Here is a 23,825-nt window from a genome sequence, read left to right as displayed (position 1 = left end):
GATTTCCCCATTAACCCAGGACGGCCTTAATGACTGAGGCCTAAAGAGGTGAATGTGAGCCAGGCCAGCAGCTCCAGCCTCAGTCAGCCCAAGGCCTGTGAGGCAGGCGGATGGTGGCTCAGCCTCAGCTGGTCTGAGAGGCCTGGGTCTGGAGGAGCTCTAGGAAAGGTCCCCGGGCCTTATCGTCCAGCACCAAATTCACTTCACACTTCAGGTGTGGGCAAAGTGTTGCGGGAGAGGAGGCCATAGGCTTCCCTGGGAGAATTAGGAGATGGGACCCTGAAACCAAGTGTGTTAGAAGATCATGGCACCCCCTGCCTGGAGTGTCCAGGAAAAAGGGTGATGGGGGTGGAAGTAGCCATGCCTGGGGAAGGACACCGGTGTCTTATACCATTAGCAGCACTTGTGAACACTAGCATATAATATAACTGCATGCAAAGTCATGTGCCTCAATTTCCCAGGAGCTCCTAAGAGCCTTTTATCATCTTGAAAAGGCATCAAGGCTTTGGTACCAGAGTCTTGGTTTTGCATCAAAATCCAGCTCAGCTATAATTAGCTGTATGACTGGGGGCTGGTTGTATGATTTCTCTGAGCCTCACTCTCCTCTTGTGAAACATGGGGAAGTAGTGTCCACCTGCTGGGCTGAAGTGAGGGTTCAGTTAGAGCGCTTAGGAGCTGTGCAAACACTGGTGGATGCCAGGCTGACGTTTATGAGGTGTGTCCGGAGGCGGGGAACCTCCCGTGTGTGCAGAGACCTCTGCCTGGGTGCTGCCGTATCAAGGGGCCATGAGGCTCTCAGGGCCCTGAATCACTGTGCTTTGTTCTTCCACTAAAGGGGGAGGAGGCAGGGGAACACGCACAGGAGAGCTCTGCCTGTCACTCACCAGAGAGGGGCTGCCAGAGCTGGGCTCTTCAGCATGGCTGTCCCCCCAGAGACCTGTAAGACAGTCACACGTTGCTTCAAAAGGCAAATTTAATTGACCAAATTTATTAACTAAAGATGAACAAAGGATCCCTGTCCTCTTGTCCTCAAGCTTGTGATAAATCTTACTTCGAAAGAGAGCTGCTCAAGAAATTCCACCAGCAAAGACTACTGGCTCCGACTTACTGGGTGACGAAGATTAGTTGCGCTCATACTATGCACCAGGCCCCAAGCTACTGTTCCAGCCATTCTCCCAGCTTCCAAGTGCTGGCATGTCCCTGGGTTCTCTCTGGCTCTGGTTTTTTCTCTCTTTATTTCGTAAAACCATAGATCTGCAAACATTATCTGATGACTCCCAGCACTGATCTTCAGGCCTGTATCACCAGGCTGTGTATGCACCACAGCCCTGCATCCACCTACCGGCTCTCCATTCGGTTCTCACTGGGGTTTCACATGCAGATGCCCCACATGAAACTCTTGGTTCTTCTACCTCTTATCCTCCTCAGTTCAGTTCAGTTCAGTAGTGAACTGACCACTCAGTTGTGTCTGACTCTTTGCGACCCCATGAACCGCAGCATGCCAGGCCTCCCTGTCCATCACCAACTCCCGGAGTCCACCCAAACCCATGTCCATTGAGTCGGTGATGCCATCCAGCCATCTCATCCTCTGTCGTCGCCTTCTCCTGCCCTCAATCTTTCCCAGCATCAGGGTGTCTTCAAATGAGTCAGCTCTTCGCATCAGGTGGCCAAAGTATTGGAGTTTCAGCTTCAACATCAGTCCTTCCAATGAACACCCAGGACTGATCTCCTTTAGGATGGACTCATCCTCCTAGCCTTCCCCATTTTTGCTGCCTGCCCTCCATCCTATGGCTGTCAGGAGTCTCTGCTGAATCCTCTCTTTCCCTCATATTCTCTATCCTGTCAATCTATAAATCATGTTTGCTCTGCCTTCCCAAAGGATGCCCAAGATCATTTCTCACAATCCCCCATCGATGTCCAGAAGATGGTGAGGGGCAGGGTAGCCTGGCATGCTGTAGTCCATGGGGTTGTGAAGAGTTGAACATGACTGAACAACAGCAATGTCATCCACCTCCAACTTCCCCATCTTCCTTCTTTACTTTGGCAGCTGCCTAACTGGTGTCCATTTTCATTCTTGCTCCACAAAGTACATTTCCTGAACAGGGCAACCAGAGTAATATTTAAAAACAAATAGCAGGTCATATCCGCATCCAAATGCAAATCTCCAGTGGCTGTCCACTGAACACAGAACAAATTCCGACGGCAGCCTCCCTAGCCCGGTGTAAGCCAGCCCTGTAATCCCTCTCGTCCCCATTGATGGCCTCCAGCAGAGCATCCCTCTGTTCTGGTTTCAAGGACAGGGCCTGGCCTAGAGGAGGCTCTGTCAATAGCTCGCTTTGTGCACACTGGTCTTTCTGTCCCACAAGCACACAAGCCTCTTTGCACCAGCACCAGGGTCTGCTCCGTCTGCAAAGCCTCATTCCCCGGATTCACGACTGGTTCCTGCTTGTGGTTTGCCCTTTTGGCTCCGATATCATCCCTCAGAAAGGTCTTCCCAGACCCTTCAACACTCCATCTAAATTGTCATCTCTCTCCCATTTTCTTCATAATGTTAATTCCCTCTGAAACACTATACGATCTCTTGACATGTTTGGTGTTTCTCTGCCCCACCTGGAAGGTAAGTGAGCTCCATGAGGACACGGTCTGTGGCTGTCTGGTTCACTGATGCATTCCCACCGCCAAGAACACCGCCCACAGCACGTGCTTAAGAGGCATCTGACAGGTGGATCAAAGAAGGGAGTCACTCCTGCTCTGACTTTCAAATGTTTACAGTCATCTGACCTCCGCTGTGACTTCATGACAAAGCTTCTCCTATTATCAATGACGAACAAAGTCACCTTTAATTCCTCAGAAATGAAAGTCTTGTTCCTTGGAAACTCCTCAAGTACTCTTCACGCTGATGAATGATCCTGCGGCCTTGAAGTCCAGGGGTGGGGAGCGAGGGTGGCTGTGACTCTTCAAGGAGAAGATTGAGTCATGAGCCCAGGCCTCACTTCAGAAGCCTGCACAGCGTGGCTTCACATATAGGAGATGAGATTGCTGAACAGTCACAAACAAAACTTAATACATTTAATCATATTCCACACCGAAGAAGTTCACATTGAAAAGGAACCCACCGCAAATCTTTCTATACAGGATAAAACTGTTATACTGAATGATCACCCTCTTAATTTACCGGTGCTGAAAATGGGCATTTGCATAGGTTATATTTTCTGAGAGCAGGTACCCTGGTGCTGAGGGTCGTGGAAACAATCTCCCTTTGAAAATACACCACGGCTGGCCAGAGAGGGACACATAGATGCCTGTAGAGAAAAATGAACTAGCTGGAAATGACAGACAGGTCATTTCTCCTGACAGACGTGTCTGTCAACATGGCTCCCTTTTCCAAGAAGAAGCAGCAGTGAAAAAACCTCCTCCACTCGTTCCTAAACAGGGACATGTTGTAGAGAATGGGGTTGACGGCCGCATTGGCAAACGTGAAGGCCATCACCCAGAAGAAGAGGGACGGCCAGATGACCAGGTTCTGCTTGAAGTTCTGGATCAGGATGAGGAGGATGGTGATGATGATGGGACTCCACATGATGAAGAAGGATACCATGAGCAGGAAGAGGGTGCGGAAGAGCCGGACGTCCTGCTGGGACACACGCAGCTGGTGGCTCTCTGAGTAGGCCAGGCTCATCGTTAGCCTCTTCCTGGATGCCTTCGTGATCTGCAGGAACACAAAAGAGAGCCAGAGCCACGGTTTACGGCAGGACATCAGTGGGTGTCGCTCTGGGAGGACCAGCGAAGCCCCAGGAGCTGGAACCTGCCATCCTCACTTCACTGGGACTGTTTGGCTTTGGAGCTTTGTGCAGAGAGGGCTCCCTCCTCAGAGGCCTGACTCTCCTCCCGCACTAAGGATGCGTCGGAGAAATGGGGCAGCTGGCCTCCTGAGAATAAGGCCGAAGTAAATCCATGTTGCGAATAGTGTTGATGTACTGTGTGTGCCGTGCTAAGTCGCTTCAGTCATGTCTGACTCTTTGCGACCCCATGGACTGTGGCCCACCAGGCTCCTCTGCCCATGGAGATTCTCCAGGCAAGAATACTGGAGTGGGTTGCCATGCCCTTCTCCAGGGGATTTTCCAATCCAGGGATGAAACCCACCTCTTTTACATCTCCTGCATTGTCAAGCAGGTTCTTCACCACTAGCCTCACCTGGGAAAGCCAGAATGGGAGGGTCTGGAAGAGAGATGTGTGATCATTCACAGAAGCACACTACTGTGGTCTGAATGTGTTCCCACCAAGTCCATGTGTTGAAAGCTAACCCCCAAGGCTATGTTATGAGGAGCTGTTATTAGACGCTGCCCCAATTAGGTTAAGGGAAGAAGCCCTCATCAAGGGAATTAGTGCCCGTATGAGAGACCCCAGAGTGCTCCTTCGGTCCTTCCACCCTGTGAAGACACAGAGAAGTCAGTCTGCAACCCAGAAGAGCGCTCTCATCAGGATCCCACCATGCTGGATCCTCATCTTGGACTTCCAGCCTCCGGAAATGGAGAAACACATTTGGTGGGGGTTTGGGGGTATTGTTTATAAGCCACCCAGTCTGGTATTTTGTTATGTCAGCCCAAACAGAAAAAGATACACATCTCTCCCATTCTTTCTTTTTCTGAAAGTGTTAAGTAATTGATTATATAAAATCAGTATGTGCTCAAAGGTACAAGCTGTTTGGGAACCATCTCCCAATCATGAAGGTCTGTTGGCACCACCAGCAGCTATATGGAGATCAGAGGAAGCCGCCAGCAGAGAGTGACAGTCCCCTCACATGGGCAAGCAGGCAGGTTCCTTGTCTGTGAAGGAGATGGGAGTCCCTGACAGAACAGCCCTTCCTTCCCCCTTCCACACACCCACCCCCCAATTCCCGTTCTGTGCTCCAGAGCTGGGGAAGCTTTAAACCGCCCCTCAGATACATTGTTTGAAACAAGCAGGCATATCCAAAAACGTGACTAGAAAGTTCTGAAATCAGATTGAGGTGTCCTTAAAGATTCCTGCTCCCAGTAAGAAAGAGGGACTGGTCAGATCACTGCTAGTGCATGTGTTAAAACACTGAAACCATTTCCTGTTTGTACCCCCAGGTGAGAGATGACAACAGGTAGGATTCATATCTTCGGACATATCTTTGCACACCGAGATGCACATATCAGTAGGATAAATTCCCAAGAGTGGAACTGCAAGGATCTCTAATATTTTGTGCTAATGAGCAGGGTCAGCTTTAGAGGGACTGCAGGCAAGCAGGCTACTCTGGTGATATGGGTTCAGAAGGGTGTTCTGGACTCTTCTGTCAGGAGCCCTTGCAGGCACTGCTGTCTGGGTCTTCTGTCCAGTTAGAGAGTTTTGCTTCAGTGTCGGTCAGAGAGGCTGGTTACTGGTTGACAGTGGGAGCCTTGCATGTGGAAACGGCCCATCAACTAAGGCAAGCTGACCAGATTAAAATAAAGCCCCGCATGTCCTTTCATCCCACTGTCCCATGTAAAACTAGTATTTGGGGAAGTGACAAATGTTTCATAACATCTCAGAAGCAGAGTACTGGCGCTGGGTGGGCCTGCTCAGACTTCACTCTGCTGGTGAGGCCTTCAGCACTGCTTCCTAAATGTAGATTCTCACCTTGCAAGGACCACACTCTGAGCAGCCAAGGCCTACCCAACCCTTCATTCTACAGGGGAGGCAACAGGCCCCTCAAGAGAGGATTTAGCCAAAGTATTTTGAAAAGAGAAGCTGTGGAACTATTCATGTCAGGGAGCAAAAACCCTCTGCCGTTCAACTGTGTCTTCCAGGCACAGGGTGGTGGGCTGGCGTGGCCTCCCCAGAGGTTCCAAAGAGCCCAGTGCTCAAGCTCAGGCTGCCCTGGGCATACTTACAGAGCCCTGCCCTTCCACCTATTTCTAGTTGTCCTCTAAGTACAGCCAGAAAGCAGGAGGCCTGCCCTCCCGGATCACTTGCTCAGCTTTAGGGGTGCCAAGAGGAGGGGGCTGAGAGCAGAGGCTGGGGGTGGGAGCGGGGGGTAGGCTGGTGCACCGTCGGCTCAGTGGAGCCCTGCACCTACTGGCCTGACATGCTCTGTTCCAGTCTACGACCTCTGTCCTAGGGAAGGGATCCAGCCCGGGATGTCTTACCACATCTGTGGTGCTTGCTAACTTTCCTTTGCTTAGTCTGGCCCTGTGTCCTTCTGCTTTTCCTGCAGGAGCAGTCTTCTGGCCACACAAAGAGTGCTTACATGTCTGGACATTTTAATAGCCAAAAGTCTTATCGTAGCTCTGCCCTGGCCTTCCTAGGACCGTCGCCCTAAGATTCTTGAATCTCAAGAACTGAAACAATTAGAAAGGAATTAGATTCATTCAACTTTGGGGCCAGATTAACTCTAAGATCTGAGTGGCTTAAAATATCCTCTTTAGAATGCTTCTAACTAGCTAAAGGACATGCTGCGCCACGCTAAGTCACTTCAGTCGTGTCTGACTCTGTGAAACTCTGTGGACTACAGCCCGCCAGTCTCCTCTGTCCCTGGGATTCTCTGGGCAAGAGTAGTGGAGTGGGTTGTGGCGCCCTCCTCAGCTAAAGGATAGCCATGTTAATTGTCTTATGGTTACATGCAATTGCTTCTGTGCAGTAGTTTTGATCTGGGCAACAGACACTGAATGGACAGAACCCCTTCCTTCCCACCATGAATAACAGGAATTGTGATCACCAAGCTTTATGGAAGGCTCCCTGTGTGCCGGCACGGTACTATGCATTTATTTTATTTTTTTTATTTTGTTTCCTTTTTTTTTTTTTTTAGTTTTTTATTTTTTTAATTTTAAAATCTTTAATTCTTACATGCATTCCCAAACATGAACCCCCCTCCCACCTCCCTCCCCATAACATCTCTCTGGGTCATCCCCATGCACCAGCCCCAAGCATGCTGCATCCTGCGTCAGACATAGACTGGCGATTCAATTCACATGATAGTATACATGTTAGAATGTCATTCTGCATTTATTTTATAAATTATCACATTTCATCTTCACAACTGCTCTTTGGATTTGTACTATTATTATTATTATCTTCACTTCAGAGATGAGGAAACTGAACCTCAAGAAATTTGAGTAGCTTGTTGAAGTTCACTCCACCAATGCTAAATGGCTAAAGCCACCATCTGGGAAAGTCCAGCTCAGTTGACCTGAAGATTAGTGATATCATTAGTGATATCATAAATGGCTCCAACAGGGCTGTCTTCCTCCTGGCTCTTGTGCTCTGCAGTTGGGGCTGTTGCTCAAGAGATGTGACCCACCATCTGAGACCCACATGCTAGAACTCATATTGGCACATTCACGCTGGAAGGTGCTGTGTAGAATCAAAATTAGAATATGTGTTCAAGTGAAAGCTGGTTAATCTGTGATCTTGGATGGTGGACCTGGGAGGGGAACAGCTGCCCAAGGGCAGGTGGAAGGGCTGCAGGCAAAATGGTGCCACTTCTGAATAGCCTAAGTGCAGCCTGGTGGGCACACAAGGATGATTCCAGCAGCAGCCTCGTTGCTAGTGCTGTCCACATTGTTCTGCCAAGTAGGATGGAGTCTTTGGTACAGTGTCTTTTAGATTTTTTTTTTTTTTGCCAAACCACGTGGCTTGCGGGATCGTAGTTCCCTGACCAGGGACTGAACCTGGGCCCTTGTTAGTGAAAGCACAGAGTAACCACTGGACCACCAGGGAATTCCCTAGAAGTTTTTTGAGTGAATGATGTAAATGAAAGTTCATATTTATTGAGCACTTCTTATGTGCCAAGCCTCTGTGCATATCACTTGGCTTATCTCTTTAAATTCTCCCAATGATTCTGTGACTTATGTACTTTGATGACCCCCATTTTACAGAGGAGGAAACTGAGGCTCAAAGAGGTTAAGGAGATTGCCCAACAGTACCCAGCTAAGCAGCTGCCGAGCTGGACTTCAAACCTTGGCAGCCTGTCCATGCTTAAACTAATTCCTTCCCACCCTCTAATATCTCCAACAGTAGCGGTTCTTCTGTCCAGCCTGTAACTCCAAGCTCTAATGCCAGGAACATCCTGGTTCACCTCCCGCTGGCATCCTGCAGCGCTTTGTTTCAGGTGCTCACGGGGCACTTGCCACATACTCTCTGGTGGATGTTGAAGCATCACTCCTACCTCTGAGTCCCACAGGCTGCAGCTCCCTGGGGGCTGGGCAGCCCTGTGGCTTCTGTGGTCCAGGGCTCTGGCAGGGGCCTGACAATGACTATGAGCAGACAGCAAAACGGACTGACTCATGAGCCAAGTGAATATGTGGCTGGCTCTTTTTATAGCACCGACTGATGCTACCATTTCCTTCCATCCACAGTTCCCACAGCTTTGAGGGAGCGAGAAGGAAAATGGGCCCATTATAATCAAATGTGGCTCCTCCCCTGCTCCCTTCCCTACTTTAGATGACAGGACTAACCAACTTTCATTCAGGGTTTAAAGTGTCTCTGGCATTGCACTAAATGCCTGATGTACTTTTAGATCAAATTAAATGCTCGATTAACTTCTGAGGATTAACTTTAATCCTTAAAACAAGCCTCTCAGGTATGTTCTTTGATTCTGGGGACAAGAGACGAGGCTCTGAAAGGTAAAGTGACTTGCTCACGGTCTCACGGTCAAGGTGGAGAAGCACACCTCAGGGGGAATGCTCGTCACTGCCCGGGACATCCTGCAGCTTCCAAAACAGAACAGAGCTCCCAGGAATGCGGCCCGCAGCTGCCCCCATCAGGGTCACTGGCGCTTAATACAATGCACATACGTGGGCCCCCCTTCAGACACCGATTCTGTGGATCTGAGTGGCCTCAGGAATGCGCACTGCTCATTAACTCCCTAGGTGCTTCTCAGTCTCTAAAATATGAACACTAGCATCTAGGACAATAGGCTTGGGGGTTTCCCGCAGTCCTTTAAAGAGTCACTTTTAAATTGTCTGACTTGCTGCCTTTGCATTCACTGAGCATCTGAAGGCCATGACTGAGCGAAGCTTCTCCCCAACCCATGCCACCAGACCACAGCTGCAGACAGGTGAGTGTGGGGGCAGTCACTCCTAGTGACCCAGCTCCAGCCTCTTGGATCTCCTCTGGGGGTGGCTTGGTCAATCCACACCCTCCTGATCATTAGATAACAGACTCCATCTTTCCAGAGGGCCTACCTCTTCTTCCATCACAGGCCAGCAGGCCCCAAAGCTAGGGAATGAGGGCCAAGCATGCGGAAAGGAAGGACCATGTGCTTATTACCTAACACCTTCACCTTTAGCTGAAAAGGATTTCCTTTCTCTTCTAAGCCCTGAGTTAGGTAAAGGTTTTCCAACTTCAGGCCAGATACTCACTCTCTCTTCAACATATATTTTATTAAGCCCCTACTCTGTGGGCAGCACTCTTACAGGTGCTGGATGCACGGCAAGAAGCAAGGGAGCCCTGCCCATTCTGCACTTCCATTCTAGTGTTTGCTGCGGGGAGTATAGGAGGGAAGGGAGGGGGACCAACAAACCTACAAGCTGTCCCACAAATCCTGGCGGCGTCTCATCTTTCCATGGTGATGGTTACGGGGTGACAGTATAAACCAAGCCCCACCCATGAGCAAGGTCAGCTTGATCAAAGGCACTGAGGAGTGGCCTGGAGACTATTACCCTGGGAAACTGTTGATTGGAAGAAGAGCACGCCTGAGTCAGGAGGAAAGAGGAATCTAGGGAGGCAGAGCGTGGAAAAGGCCATTGCCCTGAGCAGTGGGAGGAGCCCCGGAAATAAAGAGCCTGGATGAAGCTTGCTCTCAACGCTCAGCGAGGGCGAGCCAGCAACGCGAGCCAGCAACCCAAGCCAGGACTTGAAAGCAGCTGTTCTCAAAGGAGAGTCCGTGGAGCACCAGCCCAGAGAGAGCTCTGTGGGGAAAAGGCGGTCTGCACTCAGATTCGGCAGTGCTCCCTACTCTGTTCTGGAGTTGGAGATTCTCAAAGTTTGTTAGCATAACAAAGGCTCCGAAAAGGCCTGCGGCAAAGAAGCCCACTTAACCTTGATTAATCCAGCATTTTCTAAGATCACGGAACCCTTCCTAACATTTAACAGCGCATGGAGTTCTACAGAACATTTTAGAACCCTTCTTACTGCTTGTGAGGAGTAGAAGTCAGGGTGATTTGAAACAGACACCTTGGGCTTCCCTGGTGGCTCACTGGGGAAGAACCCGCCTGCCAATGCAGGAGATACAGTCCTGATCCAAGAAGATCCCACATGCTGCAGAGCTACCAAGCCCGTGTGCTGCAACTATTGAGCCTCTGCTCTAGAACCTGGGAGCCACAACTACTGAGGCCTAGAACTCACAGCAAGAGAAGCCACCATGAGAAGCCTGTGCACTGCAAGTGAAGAACAGCCCACTGTCTGAAACTTGAGAAAAGCCCACAGCAATGAAGACCAGCACAACCGAATTAATTAATTTTAAAAAAAGAACACCACCTCTCAGGTCTCGAGACAGTGCTTGAGTTAGAGTTAAGAGTTAGAAGTGACAGGTGTGAGGTGGGGCTGCTGGGAAAGTTACCTGTCCTGTGGCTCCAAATGATATGCTAATTGTGTCTCTATAAATATAGCTAATTAACATTGATATTCAGTTGATTTTCCAGAGTTACACTCTTGACAGAAAAAGCTTGGCAAAAAGGCTGATTCAGTCTCTCAGTTCTGAATCTCTTCAGAGGGAGAGAGAGATGCAAGCTAGGAGGCTCTGCCTGGGTTCTCCACCTGGAAGCTCACCTGCTTCCAAGCTACCCACAGGTGCAAAATGAGGACAAAAGTCACAGTCCTCCTGGGAAAGGGGCAATAGTTTTACCAGTAGAGTGGAAAGTAATTTTCTGAAAGTCTTATATTTGCATGAATGCTATGATTTTCAAAACCACATTTTACCTTTTTCTTATTAAAGTCTAGCAGTCTATTGAAACATAATACCTGCAGTCTCATTTTATTGTGTTAAACAACGCACTTGGGACCCATTTGGCTCCAGAGAAAACTGAGGCCCACATTCATCAAGTGACTTTTCTAAGGTCACGCAGTAATAAAGCTTGGACTAGAATCAGTATCTTATGACTCTTTGTCCTGTGGTTTTCCCACTGCCCCAAAGAAGAAGGTGCTGTTGGCCCTTGCAGGGTGATCCAAGTTTGTTTCTTACTCATTCGGTAAGGGTTTATTGATCCCCTACAATGAATAATCCAGGCTCTGTTTTAAGAACAGGACTGCGGCAGTAAACAAAATGAAGTCTCTGCCTTTGGAGAGCTTGCATTCTAGGGGGCAAGACAGATGATAAACAAGTAAAAATGCACATATGGAATATGACATGGTTGGAAGTGCTTTGAAAAGAAATCAGGGTGAGGGACTAGAGAATAAGGGGGACTCTCTGGAGAAGAGTCTCTTGAGCAGAGACCTAAATGAAGTGGGAACGTGGCCCACACAGAAGCCTGGGGGTAGAGATCCCAGAAAGGAAATGGCAGGTGCAAAGGCCCTGAGGCAGAGTGTGTTGGCTTATGTGAGGAACAGCCCCAAGGACATAAGGGAGATGGGGCAGGGGAGAAGACAGGTGAGAGAGGCAGGCAAGGGCCAGATCACACGGGGCCTTGAGCAGAGAGTTTTAGCTTTTCCTGAGTGTGTGAAGGAAGTGATGGGATCTAAATCACATCTTTGACTCATTGCTCGGAACACCATGTCATAACTGTGAGTCACAGCGGACAATCTGATTCATCCAGGAGCCGTCTTGGGATCTGTGATGGGAAGAACGGAAGGCTGGCCGTGGGTTTCTATGCGCAGTGTCTGGAACTGCGGTTACATGTGGATGGAAAAGAGGACCCCTCCCCCAACTCCTCAGGGCTCGGGGATATTTCCAGGTGAGCCCTGGCATGAGGAGAAGATGGAGGGGGTGGGAAACCTTTCCAGAGAAGAAGTCATCCTTCTTCAGAAGGCGGCTGAGTAGTGTGAGGCACAAGTGAACAGAGCCAGATCGGAGCCCTCTCAGCCTCTTCGGGGCTCAGGGGTGGGACCACCCAAGCAGGAGGCATGGATGCCCCTGCCAGTGTCTGCCCAGCCCAAGCCCAGCCAACCAACCAGCCCTGACCCACCACCAGGTCCTAGATCCCGCCTTGCCCCAAATCTGGGCCCTGCTGTTCCTCCTCTCAAAAATCTTAGCGGTACCTCCTCCCAGCATGCTGTGAGAGGATGAGAGGAGCGGCCTTGCCTGACAGTTAACAGCAGCAGTGATTTCTTCATCCCCTGCTACAGGCAGGTGTGACACTCACCCCAGTCGCACCATGAGTAACTCCTAAGTCTCTCACAAAAATCTTAAACTATTGGACTTTTGATCATTATTTTGCTGACGAGGGAACTGAGGTCCAGAGAAGGTAAGTAACTTGCTGAGGCCACGCAGCAAGTAAGGGGCAGATTCAGGACTGATTATTAAAACAATAGGTCTCCTTCTTTCACATCCTTTCGTCTTTGACAGCCCTTTGCTTTTCTCCTTTTTCCCTCTTTTTTCTCTTTTAACAATTTGCAAAGTGTTTTCACACAAAGCCTCACCATGGGTTTCACTGCATTGAATAGCAGTGAAAATTGTGTCTCCCCCTTCCTTTTCTTGTGTTAAAGCTCCTTCTAGATTGTGACCTGCTCTTGACCAATCTCCACCCGACACCGACACTTCACACAGCAGATCCTTGACAAACGTCTGAAGAATTAAAGTGTTGGAACTCTGGAATCAGACTGCCTAGCTTTATGTCATGATACGGCTGCTTATGAGCTGTGTGAGCTTTCGTAAATTACTTAACTTCTCTATGCCTACGTTTCCTCATCAGTAATTCTGGTTAGGAGTAGATGAGTTCCTGACACATGTAAACACCACTTGTTAAAAAAAAAAAATTTTTTTTTTAATAAATTAATTCTACATGGCTTCCCTGGTGGTCTAGCGGTTAAGAGTCTGCCTGCCAATGCAGGGGACATGAGTTTGATGCCTGGTCCCAGAAGATCCAACCTGCCGTGGAGCAACTAAGCCCAAGCGCCACAACTGTGGAGCCCACACGCCTAGAGCCCATGCTTTGTAACAAGAGAAGCCGCCTCCGTGGGAAGCCCGCACGCCACACGAATGAACGCTCACCATAACTAGAGAAAGCTGGAGCACAGCAACAAAGACCCAGTGCAGCCAAAAATAAGTAAATAAGTAAAGCCTAAAAAAATCTTCAATCTACATTTCTCTTTTTTCCCTCGCTTTTTTCTTTTAACATGATGATAGTAACTAAAGCTCACAAAGCATTTATACATGCCAGACTCCCACTGTAAGCACCTTGCAGACCTCAGTGGCAGGCTTGAATCTGCCTCACACCCTTGAACAAGCCGCAGGTGGGGCGTCACTTAAATGGGTCACAAGTCAACTGGTGGGCAAAAGCCTCGGGATGAACATGGTGGTCATCTCACAGAATCCAAGGACTACAAGACTCAGATGGAAGATGGCTCGGTTTGGGGTTCTAAACCTCTAAGCAGGTCACAGATCTTTAGCTACAAAGAAAGGGCCGTAAAAGTGGCCAGACCGCAAGCAGGACCTAAGGGCCCCACTTCAGTATGCTCGTTTACCATATGACCCACCATATGCTATAAAACCAAGATTCAACAACCGTAAACATTGGAGAGGACTCAGAGGTTTTGTATTAAACCTTCTAAAGTGAGCGTGAACACAGGCAGACCGCCGCCTTTGCCTGGGCCAGCATCTCATATGCAAATATGCTGCCTCAAGGGGTAAGAGAGCAGCAGGCTGGCAGGTCTTTTTTATGTCCCTGTACATGCCACACTTGAAGGAGGAAATCATTTCCTGTTTCAGCGCCCTGATGAAAGGCACAAGCCCTGGGTGTGAAGGCTAGCGATGGATGGAGACAGGAGGGCTTCTGGTGAGGCTCAGCTTCTGGGAGCTGCTTCGAGGAGTGTGGTCAGTTTGTGAGCTGTGTGTTTATGCTTTCTGTATTTATATTGTACTTCAATAAAAGTTTTTGAAAGTGTACATTCTTTATTGCTACATTGCTGTTTGTGACAGGGAAACAATGGACACAACCCAACCCAAAAGCTCATAAAATAAATTATGGCACATCTGTATGATGGAGGACCATGAAGTCATTGCAAATAATGAGGCAGAGATACGGGAACTGATACAGAAAGATGTCATGATATAGTCCTAATCAAAAAGAGGAAGTTCCAAAGTAGAAAGCATTATCTCAAATCTGAAAATAAAATGGTTGAACCATGGAAATAGTTGATACTTAATAGTTGACCATTTTATATGGTTCTATATATATATATATATATATATACACATATATGTGTGTGTTTATATGTACACACATGTACATATACATATTCACATTGTATATAAGTATGTATATATAAATGTATAAAATATAACCTGAAAACAATATTCTTTAAACTGCCAACAAAGGGGGTAGACAAGATTGTATTTAGTATCTGTGTTACATATTTCTATGTCTTTAATTTTTTATAATGAATTATATTACCTTAGTGATCAGCAAAAACAATAATTATAACAATCACAAAGATAAAACTTTTTAAAAATATCAAACTTTTGTCCCTTAGAGGGATGGATCTGCGGAGTGAGCCAGGATTGGGCTGATGTGAATTCTAAGGTAACTTCTGATCCAGAAATGCTAAGATTCCATCTGAACCTAAATGAAGTTCAGCCACTGGGCTTGAAGCAAACATACCTGTAAAATTTTGGAGTAACTGATCACAATAAGCAGTCCTGGTACCAAGAAGTTGAAAATAGCAAATGACACATCCCAGGTGATTTCTCCGCCAATACTGGGCCAAACCAGCGTGCAAATCAGAATTTCCTACATACAAAAAGGAAAAGAAGGTCATTTAATGTGGGATTCTTATTTGGCCTTTAGCTCAAGCCCAGTTGAGGTTATCTGGCACTGTTACGCTGTTGTGTTTTGATGTCACACAACTGGTATGACAAGAAACCCTAGAATCCCTTCTACTGCCCACCCAACCCCACTTACAAGTCATTTGCCTCAAACCCTCAGAATCACCGTGATTATTATTCCCATTCTCCAGTGAAGGCACATGGGCCTCAGGGTCCAAAGGCTCGGCGTGATTTTGGATCATGGCTCCATCACACGGATCATGTCCAAAGGCGTGATCCCGGATTCAGTGCTCTACTTCCTTGGACTGAGCTGCAAAGAGCCACTGAAGCTTCTCTTCCAAATCCTTCATTTTACAGGAGAAAAATCTGACCCCTGAAAGTTTACATAGGTTGGAAGAGATGTGCTACACACAAACATATAAAACCAGGAGCAAGGTTTCAGTATAGTCACACTGCTGAAGGCAACACGGTCTCCATTAGGGCATTAAGTGTTCATTTGGGGGATGTTCAAATGTCTGAACTATGTCAAGCTGCGTCAAGGCAGCCATGATTTACTCCAGAGCAGTGCTGGAGCCCAGACTTGGGAACTCTGTCCTCGTGTTCCTCTCCTGCAGGGAAGCACCCAACAGGCTTGGAGCAAAGGTGCAGCCGCAGACATCAGTTAAAGACGTAAAACCGCTGAGATGGGACGGAAGAGTGTGTAGGTTTGTGACCTCGTTGCTATTGCTAGCACTATGTTGTGCTGAATTCAGTTGTTGGACACTAATTACAAACCCCATCCACTCCAGTACTCTTGCCTGGAAAATCCCATGGACGGAGGAGCCTGGTGGGCTGCAGTCCATGGGATCGTGAAGATTCAGACACGACCGAGCGACTTCACTTTCACTTTTCACTTTCATGCATTGGAGAAGGAAATGGCAACCCACTCCAGTGTTCTTGCCTGGAGAATCCCAGGGACGGGGGGGCCTGGGGGGCTGCCGTCTATGGGGTCGCACAGAGTCAGACACGACTGAAGTGACTTAGCAGCAGCAGCAGCAATGTGTATCAAAATTGCGTGGTTGAACTCAAAATACAATCAAATAATCACCGCTTTTCCTGTTCGGTATTAACAAACAATAGTAACATCTGAAATTCACTGAGCATTTATTCTTGGCCAGGAAACACTTTACACACATTATCTTATTGAATGTTCAATACAGCCTCTTTTGAAGTGCATAGTTACTTTCCCCAAATACACTGAGGAAGGAACTAAGGCCTAGAAACATTCTCCTAAAATATTAGTCTAAAACACTAACTATATAGTCCTTTTAATCATCTCCAAAGAGCTGGGTGGTATAAAGGATATCCTGGGATCTACCAAGAAAACCCTAAGGCAAGTCAGGCAGGGAAGAATGATTTAGTTATATTTATGCCTTAAGGTGGCCTTCCCTGGTGGCTCAGATGGTATCGAATCTGCCTGCCATGCAGGAGACTCGGGTTTGATAACCTGGGTCGGGAAGATCCCCTGGAGAAGGAAATGGCAACTCACTCTAATATTCTTCCATGGGATCGCAAAGAATTGGACACGACTGAGTGACTAACACTTCGTACCTTGAGATGGGGGGTGCAGTTGGCGTGAGAATGTTGCTTCCTTTTCCTATTTGATTGAGATGGCTTGCAAATGCACTGAATATTCTAGAAACTTGTTATTCTATCCTCACCCTACTGTGCACACCTGATGGAAGGAAGTTTATTAGAGCTGTCTACATTTTGGTAGTTGAAAAGAAATCTGTATCTCTCATGGATCTTCTGAATGTTGGCAGTGCAGTGACCACGGTTCTTTGGGAAATCCATGCAGCCTTTGCTTGTACTCAGACCTCCACCCACCAGGGACCCCTCCCTCCGGGTGCATCGGTGGGCAACACATATCAGCAGATACGATGACGCGGCAATCAGGAGAAACACATTCCAGCCCTGAGTGGGACTTAGTCTCTAATTCTTACACAGAGAAACAGATGATCCCAGAACCATTTCTTAAAACCCCCAAGAGACCCCAAACTCTTTCCAAAAACCCTCTCCAGAATGTCTGCCCTAATTTCTCCAGGCTTAAAAAGATTGTGTAATGATAGAACAAGGTGTTCCCTCTAAATTTGGGGGAAAATATAGATTTTTAAATAATATGCCTGTATCAGCCTCATGTTGTTGAGGAAAATGTATAGGAGTGAATGTACAGGTATCTACCCACACACCCACACAAAGAAGCAGAGGAAGACTGGAAATCCAATTAAAAATAAAAAAGACCCAAAAATCCCAAGCACACAGACACTCGATGCAGGAATGGTATATGTCAAGTATGTAAACCCCCACGATTCAAAATGTTGGGAAATTTTCCTCCAGATTTTCTTGCACAAATGAGTACCAGGTAAATTTTTTAACATTTTGCTAATAATGACGCTCAGTGATTGGAAGGTGAAAGATCTTAAGAAATGCTCAGAAAAGACGGATAAAGGCTTCCCATCACTGAGTGACTCAGTGGGCATTTGTAGCACAATGATGCTTCTGTCATTTTCTTGTACTCATTAAAAAAGGCATGTGGGGGGAAAAAAAGACTGGAAAGATACACTCCAGGAAATTAACAGTGTCTATTCCTAGGTGGGACTCTAGTTATATTTACTCTTTTGACTTATGTGAGTTTTCTAAATTTTCTGTAATGTGTCTATGTGACTCTTATAAGAGGGGAAAAATGGCAGTAAAAGTTTATTTTTAAGAGAAATGATGAGAAAATATGAAACAGAAATTACCACGATAGTTGAGAAACCTACACAGCTACTTTTTTCAACAAACACAACGAACCCAGGAAGACTCTCAAATTCCGTGACACTGATGAAGATGCTCTTTGACTTTTTTGATTTGTGGCTCTCACTCCAGATAGGAGTGTGTAAGGAAGTAAGATAGGAACTCTGCCAGGCCCCCTCATCCATGAACTAAGAGACAGTGAGGGTGGCTTGCGTGAAGTTAATGACTAATCACATGTATTCTAGAAAGCTTTATATGGTATCATTGGTTAAATGCAGTATTTATCATCATTTCAATAAAAAAAAAAAGAACAGGCACCAGGCCCACAGTCCAAGACCTAACATGGTGCTATAAGTTTTTGTTTCTGTGGGAAAGTCCATTCGACATAAGTCATTTTGCTCCTAGGTATTCTCATAGGCTGTGACTTGTAGGAGTTTGGCAGTCAGACAAATCTGGGAGGTTGGGGCGTGACTATTAGAATATTCTCTGTAATTTTTCTGCACATTTAACATGTTTTCTGATTTTAAGAAGGAAATTTGAAAACCAAAAGCACTGGGTCTACTTCCCTACTGAGCCACACAAGCAGAGTTGGCTCAGCTGGTGACGGTGTCCTGGAATCTATTTGTCCAACCACTCGCTGACTCAAGCCACCGTGGCTGAGCCACTGAGAGGCCGCAGAGGGAATGGGCCAGGAGGCTGCGGTGCAGCTAGGGAGGGAGAAAAGCACTAGGAAACTTCAGTACAGAGCAGCGAACTAGAAGTACCCAGGGAGCTACTGGTGATGGGATTGTGGCGTGACCGAGAAAGCGGCATCCAGGCGGGGTAGTGTCAACTGTGCCTGTGAGGATGGGGCTTTGGCCAAGAGAACAAGGAGGCTGGAGCTCCGTGTCCCAATCAGAAAGGATGGAGGTGGGAGGCCAGGTACAGTAGTGTGAAATGTGCTTGGGGGTGACCTGTATTCCCATCCCAATCTCCATCTCCCCCTGGCAGTCTCATCCACTTTCACGGTGGCTTTTTGCAGATGCCGCTGCCATCTACTCTTTCCAGCACAGTCTTCTGCTGAACCCCAGACTGGCCTCCCCACCCCAAGAGCATCTCTATAGGATGCTTCACAGGCACACCTAGCCTCCAGTGTCACACCCCAACGATTCCACCTCCTGCATCATAGTATCCAGGCACACAGTCTCCACTTTCCAAGCTGTCCGATTCCTGAGAGCTGCCTTTCCACCTTCTCTCTCCACTCAGAGGGAACTCCTAGGTTCTGCCTTAACAGCTATCCAACTCACCACAAGCTCTTTCTCATTGCCCCCCAAGACCCAGTCATCTCTCACCTTCTAAGTCCCAATGCCCTAAAGGGTATGTACCTGGCCCTTCTCTAGTTGGCCTCCACCAACCCTTCCAGCTACATCTCATGCAAACATGTGGGCTGTTCCTTCTGCCTGTAATGTCCCTCCAGTCCCCCATGTCACTCATGGCTTTCCAGGAAGACTCCCCTGAGAGTGGGGGACATCTGTCTACAAGCACTGCTCAAGAGCTGATCCCTGCCCCCACCAGCTAACTCATCTGCAAAGGCCACCTGATTTCAGCTGTTTCTTGTCAGCTTCCCTAATGACTCTCCCTGGAACACCCTTGGGGATCCCTTTGTAAATAATTCTCCCTGCCCCACCTCTTCAAACAAGATGGAAGACCTCAAGGTTGTTTTAAGAAACTAGGCATCCTAGTTATATATCTCTGCTCCTCTCAGCTTCCCAGCTAAGAAGAAAGAACATACTCATGCAAGAAATGGACTTACTTTCCTGTACCTTAAAAGTATCCTTTAATATTAGCAAACATAAGCAAACTTGTCTCCTCAGTCAGTTGACATGCAGTAGAGACACAATGGCATTATTGGCCTGAAATGAAACCGGGACAGGGCAGAGAGCAGTGTGACCAAGCGCTCCTCCGGAAGTGTGAACTCATGGGAGAGGATCCCGGAGGGACAGACAGACCCTGGCTAGCTTCCAGTTCCATCCTTTGTTCATCCTGTGACTTTAGGCATCTTCTCCTTCAGAAAATAAACATGAGAACACCAACTCGTGGGGTTACTGTGGGGTTACCGAATTGTGCCAGGGTCTGAGACCAGAAGCTGGGTGACCTACATGCACCTCCTTGGAGAGAAGGACAGTGTCTTGATCATGTGACTCATGGTGGGGGCAGGAGGGAGGGGTGCTCAGTAAATGTTTGCAGAATAAATGGGCAGCACACTCTGACCAGGGTGGACAGTCCTCCCTACCTGCCAATGAGGGTCACGCCCCACTGGGACTATAACACACAGACAGGAATTCTATTGGAACAGGCTGGGATGACCTGGCTGAGACGTTGCTAGGATGTGTCCACTCTCCTAAAATGGCAGTGTTTTGTTTTTTTGTTTTTAATGTCAGTCTTTTATTTTATAGCAATCAGAAGAATTATACTGTTTGAAAAATGTTTAAAATATTTATAACCAAAGATAAGGAGACTAATAATAGCTGGCAACTCTTGACTGCTTAACTCTGTGTGTGCCAGGTGTTAGTTCATTTGCTAAACATAGTCACCACGATGTTAATAAGGGTAATATTGCTACTGTGCCCATTCTGCAAACGAGGAAAGTGAGGTATAAGGGAGATGAGACCACTTGCCTCTGTCTCACAACTCCTAAATGGCAGGGATGGGATTCAAACTCAGATCATCTGACTCCAAAATCTGCATTCCTAATACCAAATTATCTAGCATTTTCTAGAATGTCTACCATTTCATCTAAGTTTGTGAGAGTCTAATCAGCTTGGCTGCTGGGCACCCACTGCCCAAATGGACAAAGATAATCACGTTCCTGGGGACTGGGTTTGACCAGGGGTGGAGCTCAGATAAGCAAAAAACTCTGAGAGACACTGTCTCCCTGGCCTGTTCTCCTGGAGGGGAGGGAGCCAGTCTGCGCCTGGGTTTAGTTAGTTCTCTGAGCTGGTGGTTTGGGTAGGAAAATGTCCCCCATCCAAAACCTCCATATTTAGTGTCCAAGTGGGAGGGGGCAGGCAGAGCCAGGAAGTTGGGAGTAGAGGACTGAGAAAACAAGTCTTTGCTAATTTTAAATTTGAGTCTCAGTTCAGTCTAGACTAGATCCTTCTCTGTCTCTTTTTTTTAATGTCCCCTCCCTCCTGCTCCCACCCCAATTATCATTCTTCTCAACTTATTCCTTTAACAGCAGAGCCTCAGTCGACCCACCTATAAAATAAGACATTTCCTACATGTTCAGGTCATAGCCCTTGAGGAACCAGGAGTTTTCTGTTTGTTGGGAGGTGTGAGTACGTGTGTGTTGGGAGTGTGGAGCAGGTAGGGAAAACAGCAGAGGATGGAGGGCTGGAAAGGACTGTCCCAGGTTTTCATCACAAGTTCCACCTTGGGGAACACGGCTCCCGCAGCCAGCTCACCTATCCCTAGTCTTCTGGCCCACTCTCTCCCTCTCCAAAGGCTCTTAAGACCAGAGTGGTGTTTCTGCATTAAAATAATAAGAGGGGTCTGTGTGCCCAGCCCCAAAAGGGACTGAAGGAAGGTCACCCCAACACAAATCTCCACAGAGGCATCTTACGGTAAAACTCCCGCCATCCCAGAAAGGCTGTGGAGGGTCCAGCCTCCACAGGTGCCATACCTGGGTAATCCAGAGTGGCAAGGCACGGAAGGTCCTGCCTCTGTGCGAAGGCCTTCTGACTCAAACAGCCCCTGTGTCCACGTCAGCAAGCAGTTCTAGTCTGGGCTGTTGGCTGGGAGGTGACAAGAGCCTCGTTTTTTAGTGGTATTTGCCGGTTAAGTAGGAGTGTACCTGAAATAGTACTCCCCCTCCACCCCCCGCACCCCGGACCCTTCTGGTGAGGCTCACAGACCTCTGTCCCTGGCCTTCCCGGAGAGGCGCACAGAACATAACACCGGGATAACAGCCAGAATCGCGGGCCTCTGTCCAGGTCTGGTGTCCCGGCTGAGTCTCCGCGCGCGCAAGCCCTGCCTGCAGTCGCGCCGCAGCACAGCAAGAACAGACCCGCGCCCGCAATTCCGGACCGTGGGACCGGAGCAGACTCGAGCCCATGTCGTGAACAGAGCAAAAGCTTTGCTCTACCCACAAAGATCCTAATGGCATCTCTGGGTGTGCCACCCGAGTAAAGCTCAGGGGCTCAGCCTCGACAATCTTCGGAATATTTCGGGCGCCCAGGATACTCTGATGTCACTCTTCATCCAAAGCTCCCAGGGTAAGATCCCTCTAGTTTAATCCCTCTAATTTAGTCCCTTCCGTTTTGCAGTTAGAAAAACTGAGGTTCCAGAGAGGAAGTGACAAGCCCTGTAGAGGCAGCACTAGGTCTGGGGTCTCTGGGTCTCCAAGGCCCTTTCTCTCCAGCCTATCCACACACCCACGCCCGCGATTCTCAAAGCAAGACCCTCATTCACCTCGCACCGAATCTGCTGAGCACGATCTCAGCTCCTCCTACACTAGGGGTGAGAGCATTCCCTCTCTGCGTACCTTGGCCTCCTCATCTGTAAATACGTGTGATAATAAGTACTGCGAGAAAGCAGAATTTACTATAATGTGATCAGTCATTCCAGGTCTGCCAAGTTCCGTCTGTCTAACCGTTAAGCCCCCGTTACTGCATTAACCTCGCAATAGTGCACCTTACAAGCATTTTGGGGACTCCACTCACAACGTTTTGGAGGGCGTTTAATGTAATCTACACCGTAGGGTCATAGTGAAATTTAACAGATAAAACTTAACAGTACCGAGCACGGTGCCACGACTAGTACATGCAACAAATGGCCTATTCTCGTTTTGTGGTTTTTGTTAATGATCATCTTAGATCACCGTCTCCGTCACATTCCGCCTGCCAGCCCTTCCCGGACACCGGCCCGGCGCGCACAGCGCGGCGCTCACCTGGTCAGCGCCGGGTAACCGCTGCGGGAGGACACGGAAGAAGATGCAGAGGGGCAGCGCGGTCATCGTCGAGTAGCCCCAGATCAGCGCGAGCAGCGCGGCCCGCGCCCGCCGCCCTGGGCCCCGCGCGCCACGCTGCACGCGCACGATGCACACCACGCGCTCCAAGCTGACTGCCGCCAGCGTGAAGATGGTGACGCTGCCGCTCAGGGTCATCATGTAAAAGAGCAGGTGGCAGGCCACCGGGCCCAGGAGCCAGGCCTCCGTCCAGCGCACAACCAGCACGAGCGGGATGGAGCTGGTGAAGAGCAGGTCCGCGCAGAAAAGATTGAGCACCAGGCTGGCGGTGGTGCCGCGGCGCCGTTGGCGCGCTACCAGCACCAAAGCGCACACGTTGCCCAGCAGCGACACCACAAAAATGAGTGCCAGCACCACGGTCTCCACGGCGTTCAGCACTAGCCGGTGGTCGCCCTTGACATCGGAGAAGAACGGGAAACGGGTGCGGTTGGCCCGCTCCAGGCTGCGCACGGGCGCAGTGCCCGCCGCCTGCGCGCACTCAGGGGACATACCGGGCACCCCGCGGCCCGCAGCCTTCTGCGAGCGGGCTCATCTGGGAGGTGACTGAATGCCAAGGCGGGGAAAGAGGGAGGGAGAGGGTTGCGACATCTCTCCTCTGGCCCCCTCCCGCCTGAGCAGCGCCGGAGCTGGGCGTTGCAAGCTAAGCCTGGGGCGCGCGGGAACGAGGAAGTGCCAGCGACGCCGGCTGGAAATACCAGGCTGTGAGCGAGGCGGCAGTCTAGGTAGAGAACGCCCTCGGCCGATAGGAGCACCTGAACCCCCGGAAACCCCGCAAAGCCTCCCCAGCCCCTTTCATCCGCCAGGGGCACCCGGAGGACAACCTTAATCCACTGATATTGTTAAAATTGATTAAGGAGTGCTTGAGCTGGACTGGAGATCATTCTGTCCTGTGCTTTTCAGGCTTCACCAGAGAAGTCTCAGGGGTCTGGGAATAAATCCCAAAGCAGCTTGTAATGGGTCCAGATCTTTTTGTGGGGGCGGGGAGGAGTCATTTATCACTGCTAAGTAACATGTGACTGGGTAGATTAGTTCATCTCTCTGCCCTAGTTTTTAAAAATCTATAAATGGAGATAATAATATCCCATTGGGTAATTGTGAGTATCATAGAAAGAGATTTATACTTGG

General features: G+C 48.6%; 1 protein-coding gene across 1 annotated transcript; it reads right to left on the bottom strand.

Moving 5' to 3' along the window:
• Positions 1–967: 967 nt before the first annotated feature.
• FFAR4 (free fatty acid receptor 4) lies at positions 968–23,234 on the bottom strand. The gene is made up of 3 exons (XM_012102571.4): positions 22,623–23,234; positions 14,757–14,885; positions 968–3,709 (listed from the first exon to the last, which is right to left on the bottom strand). Exons 1-3 carry the CDS (start codon positions 23,187–23,189, stop codon positions 3,320–3,322), a joined length of 1,086 nt encoding a protein of 361 aa, XP_011957961.3. The 5' UTR covers positions 23,190–23,234; the 3' UTR covers positions 968–3,319.
• Positions 23,235–23,825: the final 591 nt, after the last annotated feature.

This window comes from Ovis aries, chromosome 22 (assembly GCF_016772045.2).
Source record: "Ovis aries strain OAR_USU_Benz2616 breed Rambouillet chromosome 22, ARS-UI_Ramb_v3.0, whole genome shotgun sequence".
In the NCBI taxonomy this organism is placed as follows: Eukaryota; Metazoa; Chordata; class Mammalia; order Artiodactyla; family Bovidae; genus Ovis; species Ovis aries.
This window is presented reverse-complemented; position numbering and strand designations above follow the sequence as displayed.

Bases quoted from the DNA above. Each gene is read 5' to 3' on its own strand.
- FFAR4 (XM_012102571.4), bottom strand. From the start codon at position 23,189: ATGTCCCCTGAGTGCGCGCAGGCGGCGGGCACTGCGCCCGTGCGCAGC. The intron at 14,886-22,622 runs GTGAGCGCCGCG...TTTTGTATGTAG, and splicing joins GGTTACCCGGCGCTGACCAG to GAAATTCTGATTTGCACGCT. The intron at 3,710-14,756 runs GTATGTTTGCTT...GTGTTCCTGCAG, and splicing joins GTTACTCCAAAATTTTACAG to ATCACGAAGGCATCCAGGAA.